We start from the raw sequence: 22238 nt of genomic DNA on the forward strand, positions 1-22238 counted from the left end.
GTTTCATTTATGTGATCGAAATCTTTTCGTTTGGACAGAATTTGAAGTAAACGTATACATCAACGAATCTATGCATGCATACAGACCAATGTCTAAAAAATGTAATTCTGGAGAGCACCTCAGGTGAACAACATTACCTCCATAATAACTATGTATACGGAGGTGAACATTCATAAATATCCATTTGCAGTTTTTCTTTTGAATATGTAATTAATACTTGTAAGTGAATACCCTAATAATAAATAGAATGAAATAATTCGATATAAAAACTCTATCCGTGACCTTTATAGATGATTGAACGTGCACTTAAAGTATGGAACGTGTTGACATTCAAATTACCTAGTAATTAACATACGGTATGTGGCATACCTATAACATACACACAAAAAGTATGTCCATAAACATATATATAGGAAATCGTGTAGGATTTCACGATTGGCGCTGATACCAGTAACTTTCTGATTAAATTATACAGTTTCAAAATTTTATATCGAATATAAAGTGTGTCACATTTAAAATGAAGACACCCTCATATTTTCGTTATTTATTGGAATATCGATTTGAAATTTTGCACAGTTATTCAGAGTGATGGGTCACATTTTGAAGATACTTAACCGAAATGAGAACTATAAACTCAGCCTACTACATGTTGACAAAAAAAAAACCGATTCTTAATATTATGCCCAGCGTCAGAAATGGCAAGAGATATCAAAAAAAAAAAAATTCGAAAAAGTTGCTTAGAATATTTTCTTATACCCATATATCGATTTTCATGACAAAATTCGCATTTTTAATTATTTTGGTACACACTCATAAAATTATTACAACGTTATTGAAATATTTGATTATATAACACTATATAATTATCAATTTATCCAGTTTTTACAATCCATAGCACACTAATTATAAAATTAAAAAATAAACTTTTATAACTAGTTTGCTATGGTATGTAAAAACTGGACAAATTGATAATTTAATAGTGTTATGTATTCAAATATGCCAATAAATTTGTAATAATTTTGAGTAAGTAAAGACAAAAAAAATGAACAAATTAAAAAAGCGAATTTTGTCATGAAAATCGGTATATGAGCATAAAAAAATATTTTAGCAACTTTTTCGATTAGTTTATTTCGATATCTCTAACCATTTATGACGCTAAAATATTAAGAATCGGCTCTATTTGTCAATTTGTAGTAGGCTGAATTTAAAGTTCTGATTTTGGTTAAGTATATTAAATAACTCCCTCCCCTCCCCTTAATGTGAAACGTAATTTATGGAAATTTACTACCAAACTGTTAAATGTACTGCCAAATTTTCAAAATTAAGTAAAATTTCTGGACATATACATACACACACGTACTATGTAGACGACCACACACGATTTTTTGTTTTCTGATTGGAAACTATAACTTTCTATCTAAAAATTTAAAACAGATATAAATATAACCCAATGATCTTAAAATAATAATTTTATTCGTTATTTAAACTTCATACTGACTCTCAAACTATTATTTGGTGGTCGGTTATTTAGGATTCCTAGAATCTAAAGAAAGTAAAATTGAAAAAATAAAATTGAAAGTTTTTACATTTATAATAATTGAATAAATATTTATTTAAAAAATCAAATAAAAATGAAAGTATTTTGTTTCCTAATTTTATCACTTATCGCTATTGTCTACGCTGAAGACAAATACACAACTAAATATGATAATGTTAATTTAGAAGATATCTTATCCAGTGATCGATTATTACGTAATTATGTGAAATGTTTGAAAGGTACAGGAAAATGTACACCCGATGGTGCAGAATTGAAACGTAAGTTTTAATTTTTTATTATAATCTAAAACTAACTTATGTATAGCTCTTAACTTTTGTTAGAAACATTTTTTCGAAAATTGACTACATTCGTAGAGGCCGTGTAAGATCCATTTTCGCGTAAAACTCTACATTTAATTTCTACCTAAACTGTGCGATTTTTGAAGAAATGTTTCGAACCAAATATACTGCCCTTATTATAAGGAACAAATTTAAGTTCATTTTTCGAATTTTGAGCAATTGTTTATTCTTTTTTAAAGCAGCTTGTTAAATTCTAAAAACGAAATAAGTGATCCAGTTTGTAATGTTTTCTATAAAAAATTTTCAGTATTTTATGTTCCTAACAAGATCGAAAAGAATTCATATTATCGATAAACTAAGTCAATAAAGTCTATATGTTAATATAAAAAAAATTGTTGTTTTAAAATTTGGCTTTACGAATTTTTCGCTTCTCTCGCAGGAGCACCCGTAAGATGCCCTTCTCTCTCCTCTTTGCATAGCCAATTTTTTGATTACTACATATTGCCGAAATTAGCGACTTGTCGAATTTTTATTCTGGGGCCCCTGCGACTCACTCATCCTTTGAGAATAAGGAATCTCTCGATGAGCCAAGGGAATTAGGGAATAAAGTACATATACGGAGATATAGACCGCAACGCGGCACTTCCCATCAAAATTGCGGCACTTCGCTTCTTCAAATTTGTAAGAATTAGGAACGAAAAACATACACTATTTATAAGACCAATTACCATTAGCTAATTCCTAGTGCATATCACTACACAAGTCGAAATACATATTTATATAAAAATCTTTGGGAGTTTTCTTTTCTCTTATCTTTGATAATACTTATACTGCAGCTATATTTTGTATACGCACTCATTTTATTTGGTTACCGGGGCACTTGGCTCACAACCAGGAGGCTCCCAACTTATTCTAGTAGTTTTTTTTTTGATATTTCTACCCATATCTGACGCTAGGTAAAATTTTAGGAATCGACCCTACTTGTAAATTTGTAATAGGTTGAGTTTTCTTGACTCACTGTATATCTCATTGGTCTTGCATAAGAACAACAAGAAATAAGAATCATCAGGCCATTATAGGTTCTTCTGGAGATTCATTACACTACCTTTCCTTTGAAAATTTTCTATTTATATCCATAATACAAAAAATGAATTAATTTTTTATTTGTGTACATTCCAGTGAAACATTATTATGAATTTGGCAAACAAATTAATATTTTATTTATGTACATACATGATTAAATATTCATGTCACTTAAAGAAGCTATTGAATAAATAAAAATATTTTATTGATGGGTATTTATTGTGGGGGGTCCTACATTAAACTGTGTTTATTGTTACGCACAAAGACCTTTAGATTGTTTAACTTCTTTTTAGGGAAGTTCTTGTAATTGGTCCGAAAATCCATATAGAAATTTTCAACATATCTTTACGTTTCATAGCACTGAAAGTATTAGCTATTAGCACCATTAGTATTAGCTATTAGCCCCAATTTTATATTAAGTGTTCTTTCTTCCACATTTTTCGTTCACGATTTCTCGTAAATGAAAGATAATAACGATCTCGATTTAATCCTTGGCCTGACAGTGTATCATAACTATTGCAGGAGCTTTCTCAGTTGGGAGGACGAAGAAACGACCCCTCTTCTATGTCACTGCCCAGTTCTTGCCACGAGGAGATGGACTTACTTGAGACAGCCTTGCTGCGACAATCTCTTCCGTTCACGTCAAAGCCCTTCTGTTGTTCTTAATCGTAGATGGGCCTACCTCTTTTTACAGTATAACAACGGACTCTATGGTTTAAGTGTGTCCCACCCCAGGACAGCCGCTTTAGCCAAACATAACCTAGCATAATTTTTTTAATTTGCATCAAACAAAATTTTGTCGGTGACTGGTGCTAATCGCAGCATTTCTTGGATACAAAACGCGTGCTATTTATTATCTGAGAAGTTGATGGTGTGCACCATATGGGTCGTATTCAGCTTATTTTAGTGTTGAAATTGAATTTTTGCGTTTTAATGATAATTAGGCTTCTCAGAAATTGAAAGAGTTAGAGGAGATATATTATTATTATTCATATACCTAATCAAACTTTTACTTTTCAATAACTAATCGATATATTATATTGAGTAATTTGTAATTCTGTGTTCCACTTTGCCAAATTAAATAAACAATTGCATATAAAGTGAAATAAAATGTTTCCACATTGCATAATAGTTATAGTTATTATTAATACCGGTTAATAGTAAGGTGGGCTTGTTAATTAGGGTTCCGTTCTAAAATTTTATATTAAGGGATCATTTATAAAATACGTAACTTAGATTTGTTATAATTTTTATTAACAAAAGATGAGATAAGTTGTGGATAAATTTACCCCTGGATATTCGTAATCCAAGTTGTATATAAAAACTGCAATGTCCTCTTTTATAAATAAAAGGTCGGACAATTTTTGGACCAACTTCTCCCTCGTAATTCCTAATCCATTCATTAAGGAGCAAAAATTAAGGATGAACTTGCTTTCCTACCTTCAGAGATACTGAAATAGTTGTGAATGAAATGATTCATTTGAACTAATATTTTTCTTCCCCTTGGACGGAAAGTGTCAAATTTTTTCCCACTGTGCTAAACGTGCCACTTTCCGCCTTTGTCGACCAGAAAACATTATACTTACCACGGGAGCAAGTAAAGAATGTCTCAGATCTCATGTTTGTCACCCTCGGCTTCGCTGACAATCAAAGTGAGATCTGAGAATTCTTTACTTTTGCTCCCTAAATGTGTAATATACTAAGTATAATAGTATTTAAAGTAGTTCGGCCGTCATGTGATTAGTCAAATTGGCAACTAATTTATATTCATTGAATTTAAGTTATGAATAAAATATTATGAATAAAAATAATATGTGTATCACGTAATGTTTTAAAAATACTTATCGAAAAAGATAAAATTTATAATTTGACTAGTTTTTGACATATAAACGTCAAAAACCAGAGTTTTTTCATGTTTTCTTTTTAGAAAGCGCAAGGTAATGTTTTTTTTTTTTTTTTGCATAAACAGAATCTGTGATAAATGGTGAAAACTTTTTTGAAGTTCAATCACCGATTAATTTTAACACCACAAGAGTGTTTATTGTGATAAAGAACTTTGAACTATTATTTTCCATAAAAAAAAATGAACATTCACCGCACTTGCTGAAACAGCCGGACTACTTTAATTTCACTTCCCATTGCCACAGGTTACGGTTATTGTATTAAAAAAAATTGAAAGTGTCTTCTAAAAATAATAAATTTTTTCTGTTCTTATGATAATGCCACTTTTTTTATTCGTTAAGTATTGCATAATCAACCAGTTTGATCGGGGAAAGTATTTATTAATTCGAGGGCAATGAACACTAAGATACCTATATAATTTTGAATGTCATTGTGCTCAAATTAAATATTATGTAACTGTATTATTATAGCGTGTAATCTAGCTTTGTTCTGTTAAGTTTGATACATTCAATATGTTTGATTTAATTAAATGATTAGAAGATATTTATTAGGAACAAAATTTATAATCATAAACATTATTTTTATTTCAATGAAATTCTTTATTCCTTTTATTTACACACTTATTTTAATTTATTTATGTTTTCAACCTTCTACACGTGTTTGACCACGCATTTTATTGTATTGCAATTAACGTTTTACTAGTATTTATTTACAATATTGCATTATTCTCTCTTGTCTCTTTCTAACATAATGCAATTATTTTAAAGCATTGTAATTGCATTGGTTTTTACCTCCATATAAAATATACAGTGTCATTAAAAACTTGTTGTGGTGCATAAGGTTCTATAAGGACCAGAGTCATTACTTTCTTGGTGAACGAACATTTTGATCGAGACGTAACGTACGCAATCATGCCTAGATTTACATTTTGGCCCACATGGGCCATGGCCCTAGGCCGGAAATTGATCGAATGGTCAAAAAAAAAAGGAAAGGTATGGTTTTTAAATTCTGGTTTATACGCTTTCTGAAATAATGACAAATTCTTAAGCATCTAGCATCGATAAAAAGATTTGCGTAGAATTTTTCTCTTCAAATTTTATATGTAACTTAGAGTGGCAATTTTTCCATTGCCCAAGGGTGGTGCTTTATGTAAATTCGGCCCTGCACACAATAATATACTTCTAGTGAGTTTGGTGCTCAGGCACTCATAAAATATCATTAAAAGTGTACCTAAGAACCATACTTTGTACGTAAAACAGTTTAAATTCATTTCTCTTGCCATCTTAATAAATCGACAATAAAGTAGGCATATTTCAGAATCGTGGAGTAAGAGATTTTGAGCTTGGTCTTACGGTATGCGCATAGTATAGTCTTTAGATATTTTTTATAACTAAAGAGTATCTTGAAAAAATAAAATTTTCGTAGTTCAATTCTTGAATTTAAACAGCTTCCAATGACTAAAATTGGCAGTTTTGAGTAAATCACCACGGTAGGTCACATTATTAAACCCTTCTCCTCCAATGAATGGATATTAATAACGACTCTGTTTTAAGTTTTTTCTCGACTGCGCGATGCAAAGTGGTGCATTTATCAGTCTATATGTATGTATTTATGTATGTTTGTTCCCTTGCGGAACTCTAGAGGCCAAACGCGTTAATCCATTTTGATGATTCTTATGTCAATCGATTTGTATTGATCTTGCGGATGTCTCTAAATGCGCAGAAATGAAAAAAGAATTTAGCGACAAGCGGACGCCAAATAAAAAAAAAATAAAATTTTTCACTTTGGCATAATCCGTCAAGTTCCATTCAATTGAATCGTCCGGTTATTATTCGGTTTTATTCAGCGTTTCACGTAATCAAGTAAACACAGGCCAAAGAAAAATTGTTGCTATCATATTTAGACGCGAAAGTGGAAGTAAAACATTTTTTCGCTGGATTATATATTTGATATCCACAAAATTAATAAAATAAACCAACAAACCAACAAATAAAAGTAATCCAAAATAAAAAAAGCAATTTAGTTTTTAAATTGAATATCAAAAGTCAACGAACTAAATATATATTGTAAATCGAACTAAAATATACCTGTATAATATATAACCAAAGAAAGAAATATCTACCTACTTGTAAGTATGTAATAATATATAATTTAAAAATACAAATCAAAGATTGAATATTTTATAACATTGCATCATGTTTTAAAAATATATACCTTTTATTCATTATTGTTTGATTTCAAACATGATATGTTATATCAAGGTAAAAGAAAGTCAATACAAAACCCACTTATTCATTTTATTTTATTACTAAGTAAAACAAAAATTACTGGATTGAAGTAAATGTATTTACTTAACTCTTGATGTTCTTCAAGTAATTATCCATAATGATGTCAATACTTAATTCAAGAAAATAAGAATATTGCTCGCAGAAGCAAAGCTGACATGATTTTTCACTTAAAAAATTTACATCAAAGTTTGTATGTAAGCGCGTATGGACAGGCCGGATTAAACATTAGAAAGACCCTGGACCGAAATCTTAAGGGGCTCCCATGTGAGGGACCCCTTCTTATTTTAAAGGAAAAAATCACATGTAATGTGAAAAATTGATTAAATTATATTGAAATAATTTAAACGTAAGTTTCATTGTATGTTAAAATTTTTTAATTATTTTGGTTACCTGATTTTTACAGTTAATGTTATTTTGAATTTATTATAAGCACTCTGTAGTTTTGGAGATCCAACAACTATGTAGTTTTGGAGATCTACGATTGAAGATCGCATGCTCGGTTATTCCATTAGCCATTTGCTGATTTATTTTTTACATTTTTTTTCACATTTTTTTTTCATTTGATTGTTGAGGGCCCCCAGACACTCGGGGGCGCTGGGCCTGTGTCCAGTTATGCCCATGCATTAATCCAGTGTACGGATGTGTTTCCCTCACATACTTAAACTATTAATGGATTTAAAGCTGTCGATGCCCCCCCCCCCCGGGCTTCACGAGAAAGGTACGATGTTAAAAAAAATTTATATATAGACAGTGAGTGACTTGAAACTTCGTGAGTGGCTTCATTTTGGCGAGTCTACTAAACTTTTTTCTACGACTTTTTTCAAAAGTGCTGCATTTTGAAATGAGCATAATAATAATAATAATAATAAAGGGGTTTAACCTCTGTTCCTCAAACATATACGTCTAAAATCAGTATGATAACGTTATATTTTTCGGTCAGAAAAAACGCAGCAGAGAATTTGTCGGACATTATGACCTGCACTTGATAACATTATTAATTATCAACAATAAAATATTTTGTCCGATAAAAATACTGCACCGATGCTACCACCTCGAACATGCCGTACTTCAGTATTTTTGTGCATTCTTTACATCATAATATGGATCGATTCACATATCGAGAAAAATAGAAAGAACGGAAAAATTTATACTTTAGGTCCACTAACGGTTCGATTTAGAAGCCAATTTAGATAAATACTATCACAATTTTTAATCATACTTTTTTAATACGTTTTGTATGGTCATTTTAAATGGTTTATAATCACAATTAGTACCTATAGTATCTATTTAATAAACCATATTTTCTTTAAAATGACTTTTCAGCGAGCCCTTTGTTTTTGGAGTGATTGATCTAAATAAAAAGTTTATAGACAATAAAATTTTTATATAATTAATGTTTTATTATTGCTTGTTATAGGTTTATTACCAGAAGCATTAGAAACAGAATGCGCCAAATGTTCTGAAAAGCAACGAGAAGGTTCACACAAAGTCATCAGTCATTTAATTAACAAAAAACCACAATTATGGAAAGAATTAGAAGAAAAATACGATCCAACTGGAAAATTCCGAGTAAAATATGAAAAAGAATATCGTTCATTACAATCATAAGAATAATTTTAATGTTAAAAGACTTTTATTTTAAATATTTTTGTTATTATTGTAAAATTTCATAAAAGAAAAGAAAACTTGAGATATCATACTTGATCCCTATATAAGAATAAAGGTAATGATTTTGTTAAAAACATTTGAGCAACAAAAATTTACTATGTAATGTACACATAACCTGTACCTGTAATAAGAATAATAATATATTTTTAATTGAAAAAGTGGTCCACGATTTATTTTTAATTTTTCTTGAGTTTTAAAAGTTTTGGAATTGAATAATTTATAGAAAAAAATGTCAATTTGAAATATAGATTACAAAAAATTGAATGAGTTACAGACATTTCAGTCGGACCATGCTTAAAACGAAAATGCAATAAATTCTGAAAACGTGTTTGTTTCTCAACTCGCTTTACAAATCGTTTTTAATTTTTTGACACTAAAATGTTCGCAAAACTTGTGACTAAGGCTCACCGCAGAGGTCTTTCTAAATTTGGTTTAGCGTAAGCGATTTCATTTATTACTGCTTTTTTATTAACTTTCAAAATGGTTAAAAGAAAAAACAAGAATATCAATTTGTTGTCACAAAATAAAAAATCCTTCCCATACTTGTTAACGGTTAACAATTTTTTTCCCGAAAACGATTCCCGATTAATTTTTTTAAACTTTCAAATAACCTTCAGTGCGATATCGACGTCACAATGAAGAGCAGATATTTTGTTTGTTTGTAGAATCAAATTTTTATTATAAATTCTGAATATCTATTGTAATTTATATTCTTATATTATATAAAATCTCAACCTTAAATAATTACTTCTTCCCGGGGAAAAAATAGAAAAACTTGACCTTTTTTAATCTGTCACATAATCCTTTTTCTTTAAATTAATTGGCCTTATTCTATTTGCCGTAAATATATATTTGGCTAAACCTTATGTTTCTTGGGAAGCAAAATACATTGTTTTAGTCAAATGTTTTCAAATGCGAAAGGCAAAAGAATTGCCAGAAAGCCAAAAAATTGTTTTAATTCAATATTTTCAAATTTGAAAGGCACCAATCAGAGTCATCCGGCAAACCTAAAATATTGTTTTAACCAAATATTTCGAAACTTGAATGGCAAAATTGGGGTTGTCCAAAAAACCTAAAATATTCAAAGAAAGTTTAAATTAAAATTTCCTTAACGATATATGAACTGAATAATTAAAATAAACTCTTAAATTTTACTTTTTGTCGTACCTTGTTGTCAATCCATTTTTATTAAAACGGAAAATAAAGAAGCTGAGAATTATGTTAGGCTTTATTTTAGTTGATTAGTTGCATAGTCTTTTGATTATGTCATATAGAAAGGAAGTAAGGCGTTTTTATTGCAGGAATCGTTCAACGGGCTATTAAAGAATAAAAAATTGCGGAGTGCTATAAAATGAGAGGGTGGAAATTGACCAGAGGGATGAAAAAGCACTCCTTTTAGTTTTTTCCAAATATCTCGTAAACTAAGCAATATTTGGAATAAACCAAAAGAAGTACTTTTTCACACTTATCTTCAATTTCCACCCTCTTATTTAATAGCACTCCGCGGTTTTTCTTCTTTAATAACCCATTGAACGATTCCTGCAATAAAGGCCTTGAAGGCCTTAGTTCCTTATTGCCCTGTTTTTTAATACCTAATCAACATACTATAAAAATGATCTTGATTTATGGTCTTACATCTAGTATAGTTTGGAATTTTAAGGTTAGTTGTTTCCGATAAGACAAAATATTTTTGCGCCTTGCAAACCTTCTATCTTATTGTTTATCTCAGTGGTACACCCTTCTCCTGTAAATGGTTGATTTAATGAATTTATAAGTATGATTTCAAAACACAATAATATGTACAGCCTCTTTCTTGTTTTAATCTGTAACACAAGTTAGAATGCCATACCATTTTGGTCTAGTGTTTTGAGCTAAAGTTTTCTTCCAAACATACATTATCTCAATCGTTAGAGATAGTTTAAACTGGAATTCTTAAACCATAAAGTATTATAAAAAAATATCAAAGTTTAGTGTTACATACTCTTGGACTATTTTCAGAACAAATTTTCCTAAGATATTTTGAGACTCTTAACTGGATTCTAACATAGCATGAAAAATCATAAAAAAACTATTATGCATAAAAGCATAACCTCCATAAATTTTTAGGATTATTATATGAAAAAAATTACATAATAATATAAAAAGTCAAAAAAATTTAATCTTATAATAAAAGAACAATTTTCATACAAAACGAAAAGATACAAAGCATATACTTGGTTATTTTTTAATAACAACGTCAGCAAAAAAATAAAAAAATGAAGAAAAATATAACATATATTAAGGAAAATGAACTTAACATACAATGAAAAAAATAACCTTTTTACGTTCCTCTACACATACACAGACATATTTATACACATACTCTACTAAGGTACAAAACTTTTATTCTAAAGTATAGAAAATTAAGTTTTTTTGGAGAATGTTCTTCAAGAAAATATAGCTAATGGTTTTGTATCAAAGATAAAATTTGGCTTCTAAAATTATGCGAACAGAAATTTTAACTGAAAAATTAAGTGTTCTTCTACATTTAAAAATGGTTTTCAAATTCCAAGGAAAGAATCAAGAGCTTTGTGAAGAGTTTAAAAACTTATTCCTTATAATAAGGTGAATGCTATTTTACGGTCTAGATGTGCAATAAGAAGGGGTTTTTATCGCACATCTAGCCCATTTTATCATTTCAATTACATTTAATCATCACTGAAATTCCAACATACCCTATGAAGTGGACTTTTACTTCAAAATTTTCTTGGTAAAGTTTTTTTTTTTTGGTAAAGGAACTATAAATAGGTCTGATGAATAGATATCATGAACGGCAACTATCCAGTGATAGTCACCTAAAATACTCTATAGTATGTAAAAATTATCAGCAAGTGACATAGCCGTATTTTCTTTTCAAAATAATTAGGGATTCGCACTAAAAGTTACAATCCATTAAATATTGAACAAAAGGGAAGTTAAGAGAACTGATGGCTATAACGTGGAAAACTGCTAGTTATTTATATTGTTTAAACAATATTTGTACAACTTATATAAAAAATTCATTCTTGCGTGATTTTTTCCCACAAAAATAGTTATTAATGCTACATGTGGGATAAGTAGCAAATAATCTGACAGTCGTGGTGTTGCGGCGTGAGCGTAAGGTTATGGGACATTCTTATGAAGACGAGTGTGGTAGATGTCGCTACGAGCCGTAGGCGAGTTGCGACAACCACACGAGTCTTCATAAGAATGTCTCATAACCTTAGAGCGAATGCCGTAATCACGACTGTCATATTTGCTACTTATTCCGCAAGTAGCATTCAATACTTTTTACAACAATCGCTCGGGAAGTTGACTTTGAGAGAAATTTATCAATTTGAGAAATGATTTATTTACTTATTTTAAATGTAAATTATGTTAAAATTATTATGTATAAATAAATTATGTTAAAATATTAACATAAATTATTTAGTATATTATGATTTTCATGTTATTATCGCGGCGTCAGATGGCGTGTCAGTAGTTTCTAGTAAAGTGAGAAACGTAATACAGACAGTATCCGTGAGGTTATATTTTATAGTAGTATAGTGTATTAGGAATCTGTGCAGTTATGTAGTCTATAACCGAACATGTGCGTTTATGAAACACATATAGTTAAGTATGCGATTATTGTGTATTTTGAAGCTTCAAAGTGAAGCTTAGGTGACATACAGCGCTCGAAAAGTCTACTTCTCGAGCGGGCGTTGTAAAAATGTATTTTAACTTAATAGCAATAAAATTTTTTAGATTTTAACTATTGGTGCAGAATCATATTTTTTATGAAAATAAAATTTAACCCATATTAATTAATTGGTGATAATTTAGCATTCTAACTAGATAAAAAAATATGACAGGGGCACATTTTAGAGATGTGTGGTATTGTACAATGTATACCTAAATTTTTCCTCATTTATATAAATTTGTGCTAGACTACGCAGCTTCTGCGTGTTGATTTTAATTTATAATAACGAGTGGGTTGGTTATTTAATTGTATTATAAAAGATTTAAAATTTTTCATTACCTTGCATTTTCTCTGTTTGAATACAACTATTCCTATTATAATTGTTACACCCATACATGTGACTTGTACACCAAGCACTGCACTCCTTAATACCAGATCGGGATGTGCCATACATTGTCCTTCGTGATCGCAACGATCGCATATTGTTGGACATTCTGAACATCTGTAAAAATTTATTTCAATAGTTAAAATAAAACAAATATTATATCTATTTAATATATCAAATATTTAAATTTGTAACCGAACAGATTACAAAATCTATTGGCACGGTAAATTTCACACGTCATTGAACTTCGGGCTTGTAACGTATGTAACAAGATTCAATAGTTTAGACATCACTGTTTACCCGTAAAGTCGCAAATTAGAACAAAACTTTGTAGTTTATTTTCTCCGAAACTATAAAGGTAGGAAGTTGAAAATTTGCAGGTAGCTTTAACTAGTGGTCTTGCGGAACATTCTCGATTTGTGAAACATTCTAACTGAAAAAGCGTTCTTTTCTAGACATAGGGTCTTGAAATTTGAAAGAAAAAGGATATTTTTGAGAATATTTTCCTAAACACTTGTTAAGAAAAAATTGGAAATTTGACAGTGTAAGCTAGTAATCCTTCAAGATTTAAGGCGTATAAATTTCGGAAATCAGCGGTAATGATGTTTGCAAGCCAACTCTAGACCAACTGACTGAATTTCCAATGAATGAAAAGTCTATTAAGTAAATTAGACTGGTGGAATCGTTATGGTTATACCTACTAAGAATTTAAAAAAATATTTTGCGAAAGGGTTATATTTTCATCCTAATCAAAAGAATTTATGTTTCCAAAAATTGATGGGTTTTGTTTTGCACCGTTTTTAAAATGGTACACTTCTCTGCTCAACCGTATCATTTGATTAAATATTTTGTATCAAATGAACGTCATCCTTTGCAAATATTTCAGCGTATCACATTGTTAACAATTAATAAATGAGACAGATAATATTTTAAAATATTGTTCTTGAGAGAATAATAAAATAACAAAATCATTGTATGAAATGAAAGAATATAGAAAAAAACGATAAGAAAATGAATGGTAGATAAAATAAATATGAATAGAGAAAAGAAAAAGCAGTATCGGTTTCTATTCGATATTGAAGATAAATTACTCACCGTGGTATGACAAGCTCGTTTTCAATATCCTCACCGGAAAATCCCGTCCAAGTATTATTCACATCGGGAAAATAAAATCGTTCTCGACAAACACATTTGTAACCACCTCGTTTTAATCCATATTCAGTTTTTGGTACACACTTCACACATAGAATAAAGAAGAAAAGAAAACTTTTATTTATTTATTTGTTCGAATAATGTTTTGTTTTTATATGTTAGATATATGTTCTTGCTTCTTGTACTATGATAATATAATGTTTGCCTTAAGAAATTTACGAATAGAATTTGTTTTACTTCAGCTTTTTTTGCAATTTGAAATAGTTTTTCGATACCTATTAACTCGAAAATTATTATTATAACTTCATTTTTTAACAGAAAATCAGTTTTTTCTATAATTTTCTATTAAAATTTTACAATAATTTTTGAAGAAATCACTGTTTTAAAAATGTCTAATTCCAAATGTGTCGGCAGTAGGGAATATTCATAAAATTTAAATTTTAAACTTTATTGGCTGGACATTTCAACTAAATCATTATTTTAGTAATTAATATCTTTTTAAGTACTTAAAATTAATTAGTAAAAGTACAAATTCAGTGAGAGAAATTCTAATTTGTAAAAGGGAAATTCAAATTTTAAAACGGACGTGACGTCATAAATCACGTATGTGGCTGGTCAGATTTGTTGCCATACTATATGGTATCTATTAATTATTCTTATATTTTGTATGGTATTACATTGAGCCATATTATTCTACGGCTTTTTATTAGAAAAGTTAATAATAACATGTGTGAATTCTGTGTTGTAAATTCATTTATTTAAAGTGTAAATTATACATTGAACTGTTACCCATTGACAGGTCGCATATTAACACGTCATCAACAGATAGCGCCAAAAGGACTGCGTTTAAACATCCCAAAATTATTATCTATTTTAAATATTTGTTTACACTTAATTATGTTATAACGGTGGAAACAATGAATTAAAAATATTTAAAAAAACATGAATATTCCCTATTGGTACGAAAGTTTAACTCCCCATTCTATATGGCAGAGTAGCGGTGTATGTGGAAAGACCGCTATCGCGGAATCAGATTTATTAATGAGTGTATTTATTAGTTTTAAAAGTTAATTTTGAATAACATTTTTTCATTTTGACATGAAAAGATCTTAACATTCTTTCGATACATAAAAAATTTACACAAACCTGTTATACAAAATACAAGCTCCTAAAATTACAATCAAGAACTTAAAAATAGTGAGCTTGCGAATTAAGGTACCTATTGTTTTCTTCCAGGATATTTTCTTAAAAAAGCAGCTGTTTTGCTTGGAAGAAAATATTTTGAATTTGACTTTCAAGGTCACTTAAAAATAACTCATTAATAAATTACTATTAATAAGAAATAGAGAGATTTTTCTATAAGGAATTTATTCCTCTTTGAAAGTTATAATGAAAACATTTAACTGAGTCGGCAACCTCAAAATCATAAAGAAAATTAAATTTAGGTATTAGTAAGAACACTATCAGTCCAATTTAAAGATGAGTTTACTCTTAAAATATATATTGTATTGCTGCACATCTAGCGTAAATATCAAGTTTTTTTACAACGTTAAAGTGATAATATCTTTGGGTAGATAGCATGTTCTTCAATTATAATAAATTGGAAAAAGTTTTGAAAATATATTTTATCGAACTTGTGTTTCACTTTTCAAACTATGAAAAAGGTATGTAAAAAATTTGTTTTAAAATTATTTTCTACAGTGTTATATATTTTTATGCATCTCGTGTAATTTATTTAAGATATTTATCTATTTATATTTATTTTATAATCAATTATACATGCCTATATTTTTTTTAAAGTTATAATTTGAAAAAAATGAAAAATAAAATTCCAATAACCTACCCAAGTTTTTATTTAGTAACCAACTTTTGCCCGAGGCTTCGATCGCGTTAATATAAATTTTGTTAATCAACTTCAGGTTGCCGGTCGACACAGGAAGCATTATATAATACAAATGATTTACTCATTGTCTCGCTATGGGCATAGTGACAGAATTTTTTTTATACTTAATTAGGATTAAAATTTAAAAAAAGTTCAAGTAAAAGTTCTAGCTGATTTAATTGTGCATATTTTTGTTTGTTTTTTTTTTCGACTTTTTAGCTTGAAAATTGGCCGAGGTATGCCAATTTTAAAATGGAGCATATTTTCCTATCGGGCGCCATACTGTGTACTATACTGCATTAGAGAATTGTAACATTAGCAATAGTTATAAGACGATGCAGTATGGTCGTCAGGCCCATACTGGTTGGCGTTACCCACAATACGTCTGGTGGATGGCCCTATTCAAAGCTATATTATTATTAAGGCTTATATAGACACTATATGTATGTCTGTCCTTACTGTACCAGCAAGACAAATTATAGCTGATGTCCTATTCTGATGTATAAGGTATAATACAGTAAAATTTCATTAATATTCGCCCAGTACTTTACGCGTGTAAGCGTAACAAGCAAACAAACAATCGTATTTATAATAGTAGAACTAGGATAGGACTAAAACACTATAGGATAGGATAATGGGTGCTATTGGTAACTATATGAATAATTGATAACTATGAAAAGTTTTTCTTTAAAGTTATTTTTTGTTGTTGTTGAAAAAGCAAGATACGTTAAGTATTAAATAGTAAGAAGTTTTATAATTTCCTTCTTTTCTATAGTTGGAAAAGTGTAACACAAGTTAAGAAAACTTTTTCTTTGTGTGTATTTTTATGTCGATAAAATATATAATATTTTTCAATATTTCTTATCTCAATTTCTTTGGTATGAATCACTAGCGCCAAAAAAACAAGCGACCTTGCGTTTAATATCTCTGCAATGCCGCTTGGTTTGAATGCTTAATGGACTTACATTGCCCTTACATTCTAAAAATTAGCAATGTAAGGGCAATGTTAAATCCCAATGTAAGTTTTCGGCGTCGGCAAACGCCGGGATCATGTAAGAAAGTAAGAGAAATCTCAAAAACATTGACCTTATTTCAGTTTTTGCCGATTTTGACCTGGAAACCGGTTTTCATGAGACCAATAGTTTACAGCTTTACAAAGTTTGTCCACTTTTTCAAGTTATACGATACCTTATCAAAAAATTAACAAACACAACTTTTGTTTGAAACATTTTTCCGTAAATATCACTGTTTGACCGTGAAGGTTTTTCAAACTTTGAAAAACTATATTTCCCTACAAAAAACCGGTTTTATTTTAAATTGTTGAAAATTTAACTTTCATTAAAAATAAATTTTTGGCGAAAAAACAGTCTTTCCGGGCCAAAATTGACAAAAACTGAAATAAGGTCAAAATTTTGGAGGTTTTTCTTATTTTTTGGCATGATTTGGTCGTTGCCAGGGTTGAAAAAACAAGCAAGGTCCAATGTTTAATTTGATTGTAATAAAAGTTAAATTTTTACTTTGAAATATTGATTAAATTTTTCTAACAATTTCCACACACTTTCTCTCTGCAGATTTCCTACTCTTTTCAACATAGCGCCAAGAAGTTTGTTTGCAATAATAAATACAGTATATTTTGAACAATTATGTGCGCATCTTTAAAAAAAAAAAAGGGAAATTAAACCTAAACCATTACTTACTTTAGTTGAATAATCATCACATTTATGTCGACCACCAAATATATCCGCCAATAATAAATCGCATTGATTCAATACCACCGGTATAAATATGGCAACATGGAAATTTTTATGTGCTGTTGCTAAATAACCTTGATACCATGTACCACGATTTAATATACAATCACGTAATGGTGGCGACCATGTATTACCACCATTGTTTTGTTTAATAAAATCGATAACTTTCCAAAATGGTTCGGTTTCAATTGTACGATTACGATGTATCAATAAACGATCACGTTTACGATATGCCAATAAATTATGATGATCTGGTGATATTATTGCAATTGCAAATATACGTGTATGCTGATTGAATATTGTACGTACGAAGATTGCTTCTCGTGTTATATTTGAATGATGTTTGGGAAATTTACTTATAATACTTGCTGCATCTGTTGCAATTGTTATGTAACTTAATGCTTTTGGCGGTATTGGAATTGTGTTTAATATTTTTGGTACACAATTGTGTGTGGATGATTGTGGGGCAGCAATTAATGTTGGTATTATAGTTGTTAAACTGTTCTGTGTTGATGTTATATTATTGTTGATGTTACCATTTATTGTTTGTATTATACATATTATTGCCACTAATAACAGTAGCCAAACTTTTCTTGTCATTACGTCATCACTCAATTCATATATTTTTATTTTTCATTGATGTTCTTCATTTGTTGTGTTTCTATTTTTACATTATTAGTGAGTGTTGCTTACTTAGATAATAATGATGCGCACTTTTTTGAGATTACAATGGTTCTTTAAATTGTCATGTAATATCAATTATGAAATTTAAATCCATATTTTTTCCTGAAACAAAGAAACATAGCCATTAAAATGTGCCAAAAACTCTTATTGAAAGAAACTAATGTATAACATTATTTATCTCGCTCATAATCGGCCATCTTCGCTGAAATAATTCAACATTATACCTAATCTAATACAATCATCATACGACATTCGCCTTTTTCGTTGATTCTTTTCCTTTTTGAAGCCCCTGTGACCTGACCATCCCTTAAGTTCCCATGAACCTGACCATCCCTTAAGTTCCCATGAACAAAGCTAAATTACGCATGTTGTTATTTTAAAAAACCTTACTCGGACCACATCAGTTCTCACGTGATGCGTTTACTAACGAAAATCATTTTTATAGACGATTATTGTATTTGTAGACAAGTATCAATAAAACACAATCTGTTTATCATCTATTAACAAATGCATTTGATCATTTGGCAATATTTGCACTACCTTCCTTGGTGAAGCTTACAATACATACATACATATTTTCCGATTTTTCCGGATAACTTTTCGTTCCTCTAGAACCTTAAATGGACACGGTAGACCCATAATGATCTAAGTAACATTTTTATATTTGGAAGAAAATAAGAAAATTGTGTTTTTATGTTGAACAAAATTATTGACTTTTATGAGTTAATATATATACAATGTGATCATTTCAAAAGTATCCACCCTTAATAACTCTCGACCTGATGTGATTATTTTTTTCAGTGACCAACACATCGATTTAAGTTCAAAAATAGTACCTAATTTTAAGTTTCACCCCTTCGCCCTTAGCCTAGATTGAATTCATACCCTCCATCTTCTGTGTAGTCCATCTTAAGAACTTATGGATCGATTTCATTTTTTTTATTTATCATGATTAAAGAGAGAATTTTATGGCCTTTCAAATGAGGTATCACTAAGAAGGAAGTGCCATTTGAAATTTCAAAGACGGAGGTGGGTATCCTCTATATCTAAATCGATGTGTTTTCACTCAAAACAATAATCATACCAGTTCAAGAGTTATTAAAAGTGGATACGTTTGAATTAATCACACTGTATAATTAAATATTAACCACAAATGGATAACCAAAAATAAATATTAACCAAAAGTTCCATTATTCTAACAGTGGTTAATATTAATTTTTATAAATATTAACCACTGTTGAGATAATGGAAAAGCTAATAAATATTCGATTAAATTATTATTTTTTAAATAATAATAATAATCGTTTTTACATATTAAAAAATCAAAAATCATCATGAAATAAGACATTCTGATTTCACGGGGAAAATGATTACAAATATCACTTGGATGATTTATTTTCAGAAAAAGAATGCTTGAAAAGTACTGCTATTCTCATTTAATCTCATACAATCATTTAAAAAAAATGAAACAACCATATCGGCACATGCGTTCGTAGCATTTCATTTTACTATTGAACACCATATAATTTTAATTTATATGTATAAATGTTACAGGAAAAGTTGATTCTCCAGTAAGAGTTGACTCTTACAGCTGACTCTTCCCAGATAAAATCGACTGTTACTGGTATTTAATCTAGTATAATATAAAAAGTATAATAATCTTCAGTAAAAGTTCATTAAAACCGAAAAATTGAAATTTTATCAACATTTACTAGTTAGAGATAACTATAGCTAGGTTAAGTATACTCTCTCTGCCTAGAGCTAATAAAAGTTGAATTTTTACGAGAAAACGGTCTACCATCTAATAAAGAACAAATAAGGTAGGCAAAATCTTTATTAATAAGTGTATATGGAAAAGTTTAAAAAAACTAATAAAAATTGCTGTACGTAAGAATATAGAAAAATTAAAAAAATAAAATAAAATAAAAATTACTATATAACAAAAAAAAAGGCGAGGTTATACGGATACTATCGTGTGCCTCATGTTAGTATATAACTTGTAATTTATAAATTTTTATCTTAGTTTATGAGTTTTTCTCAGATTTTCTGAGGATCAGTGAATGAACGTAATCATAGGCTTAATACTAAGACGCCAAAAAACACGCCGATTCGTGCTAACATAACTTGACCCCATTAAAGGCATGACCAACCCGTGGACCAGAAATAAACGCAATCACAGTTAAAAACTATTAATTTTTCCTCAAAAACTTAGATAATATTCTGTTCACGCTAATTATCTACTCCAAATTACCTTAATGTGAGTGATGTATATCCTTACCTTAAAAAAAAGAAGAAAAAAACTAGTAGAAATGTAAATCATTTGCTACAACAAGGAATCTGACACAATTATTACACTTAAACTAAATTAATTTATTTTCATCAACTTGTATTTAGCCACAGCAGGCAGAGTTAACTCCTTCAAGGAAAACACGCGTGTTTACTTATTTTTAATCAATTGGTACTGTTGTTTTTAGTAAGACTTAACTCTGTGTAGGAAGAGTCAACTCTTACTAGCTATCGACTTTTCCTGTAACATATACATTTGTAGGTATACCACTATTGTTATTCTGTTTTAAACATTTCACTCCCATCGCATCGCTTCGTTTAGCTTGCATATAACCCTAAGTATTTGTGTATAGATTAATAAAATAATATATTGTAAATCATTGTTATTATGTAAAACGTATTTACGTATTAGTTTTACTGATTTGTTTTACAAATTTTAATTTAAAATTAATTTTATTTCTACAATAGATTAAATGACGATTATCTTTTGAATTAATTGACATTATTTTCATTGGTTGATAATCATTACATTTGTTTAAATTTAAAATAAAATTTTTGAATACGTAATAGCATTTTTTAAGTTAATAGGACTATATTGTGAAAATTTTAGATCAGATACTTTGGTGACATATGCACAACAATTTAAGAAAATTTTATTCTACAAATAGGTGTAAAGCAGTTTTCATTATGTTTGGTCCAAATTACTTTTGGATAACATACTAAAAAACCAGTGGCAGATTTACCGGGAAGCAAAGGAAGTAATTGCTTGGGACCCCGCTTGGACAGGGGCCCCGCTTGGACAGGGGCCCCAAAAAATGGAAAATTTTCAAAACACATTCGAAAATTTGAAAAAAAATAAAATAAATAACACATGAAAAAAAGAAAAAATCCATCCAAAATTCCATCCAAACTTGACTTTGATGATGGTATTCATCAATTTGCGACTGAGAAAAGTAGAAAAAAGTTGTAATTTAGATAGTAAATTATAAGTTAACTGTAAAATATATTGATTATGCAAAATTAACTAGTTATTCATTATTTTGAAATATCGGGGGGGGGGGGTATTTTACAATGAGGGCCCCAAAAACCTGAGGTTGCTTGGGGCCCCGTCCGAGGTAAATCCGGCACTGTAAAGACTAGGAAAGATCAAACAGGAACAGTTACTATAATCTGGTTATTCCTTCGAAAATGGCAAAAAGATTAAAAGAAACGTTCACTTCTTTCAATAAGATATATTAAGTGTTCATATTGTATAATTATTGGGTTTTGGACAAAAGCATGCAAATGCTTTTTATTAAAAAATTGAAACTTACACTCTCATTGGTACACCCCTAAGTTAATAAAAATCGTCATTTTTGAAGATCGTGTATACCTTATTTGAAGTATTACGAACCGTTATACTTCACATATCGTGACGATCGTAAAATATTGAGCTGTGATAAATAGGTAATAAAAACAAGAGAAATAAAAATATAGTTAATTAAGTAAAGTAAATGTTTATTTTTATTATTTTTATTAGATTTTGTGGTCAAACGTTAGAACAAATGTACATCGTAAAAACATAACGATATAGCAAGGAAAAACCTATCGAACTTTTTACTCTTGAGTGTGTTAAATGATA

General features: G+C 29.4%; 2 protein-coding genes across 3 annotated transcripts in view; one reads left to right on the plus strand and one right to left on the minus strand.

The window, feature by feature from the left end:
* The window catches only part of LOC123290669 (probable G-protein coupled receptor 158), a 39053-nt gene extending 20648 nt beyond the window's left edge, over positions 1-18405 (minus strand). For both annotated transcript variants that reach the window (XM_044870931.1, XM_044870930.1), the window contains exons 1-3: positions 17594-18405; positions 13958-14097; positions 12817-12979 (exon numbers count right to left, since the gene is read on the minus strand). In XM_044870931.1, the coding sequence (XP_044726866.1) occupies positions 12817-12979; positions 13958-14097; positions 17594-18247 (957 nt within the window). In that variant the 5' untranslated portion in view covers positions 18248-18405. The remainder of the gene's footprint in view (positions 1-12816; positions 12980-13957; positions 14098-17593) is intronic.
* LOC123290670 (ejaculatory bulb-specific protein 3-like) lies at positions 1500-8938 on the plus strand. The gene is made up of 2 exons (XM_044870932.1): positions 1500-1815; positions 8527-8938. The coding sequence occupies exons 1-2, from the start codon at positions 1632-1634 to the stop codon at positions 8715-8717; spliced, it is 375 nt and encodes a 124-aa protein (XP_044726867.1). The 5' UTR covers positions 1500-1631; the 3' UTR covers positions 8718-8938.
* Positions 18406-22238: the final 3833 nt, after the last annotated feature.

This window comes from Chrysoperla carnea, chromosome 1 (assembly GCF_905475395.1).
Source record: "Chrysoperla carnea chromosome 1, inChrCarn1.1, whole genome shotgun sequence".
Classification (NCBI taxonomy): Eukaryota; Metazoa; Arthropoda; class Insecta; order Neuroptera; family Chrysopidae; genus Chrysoperla; species Chrysoperla carnea.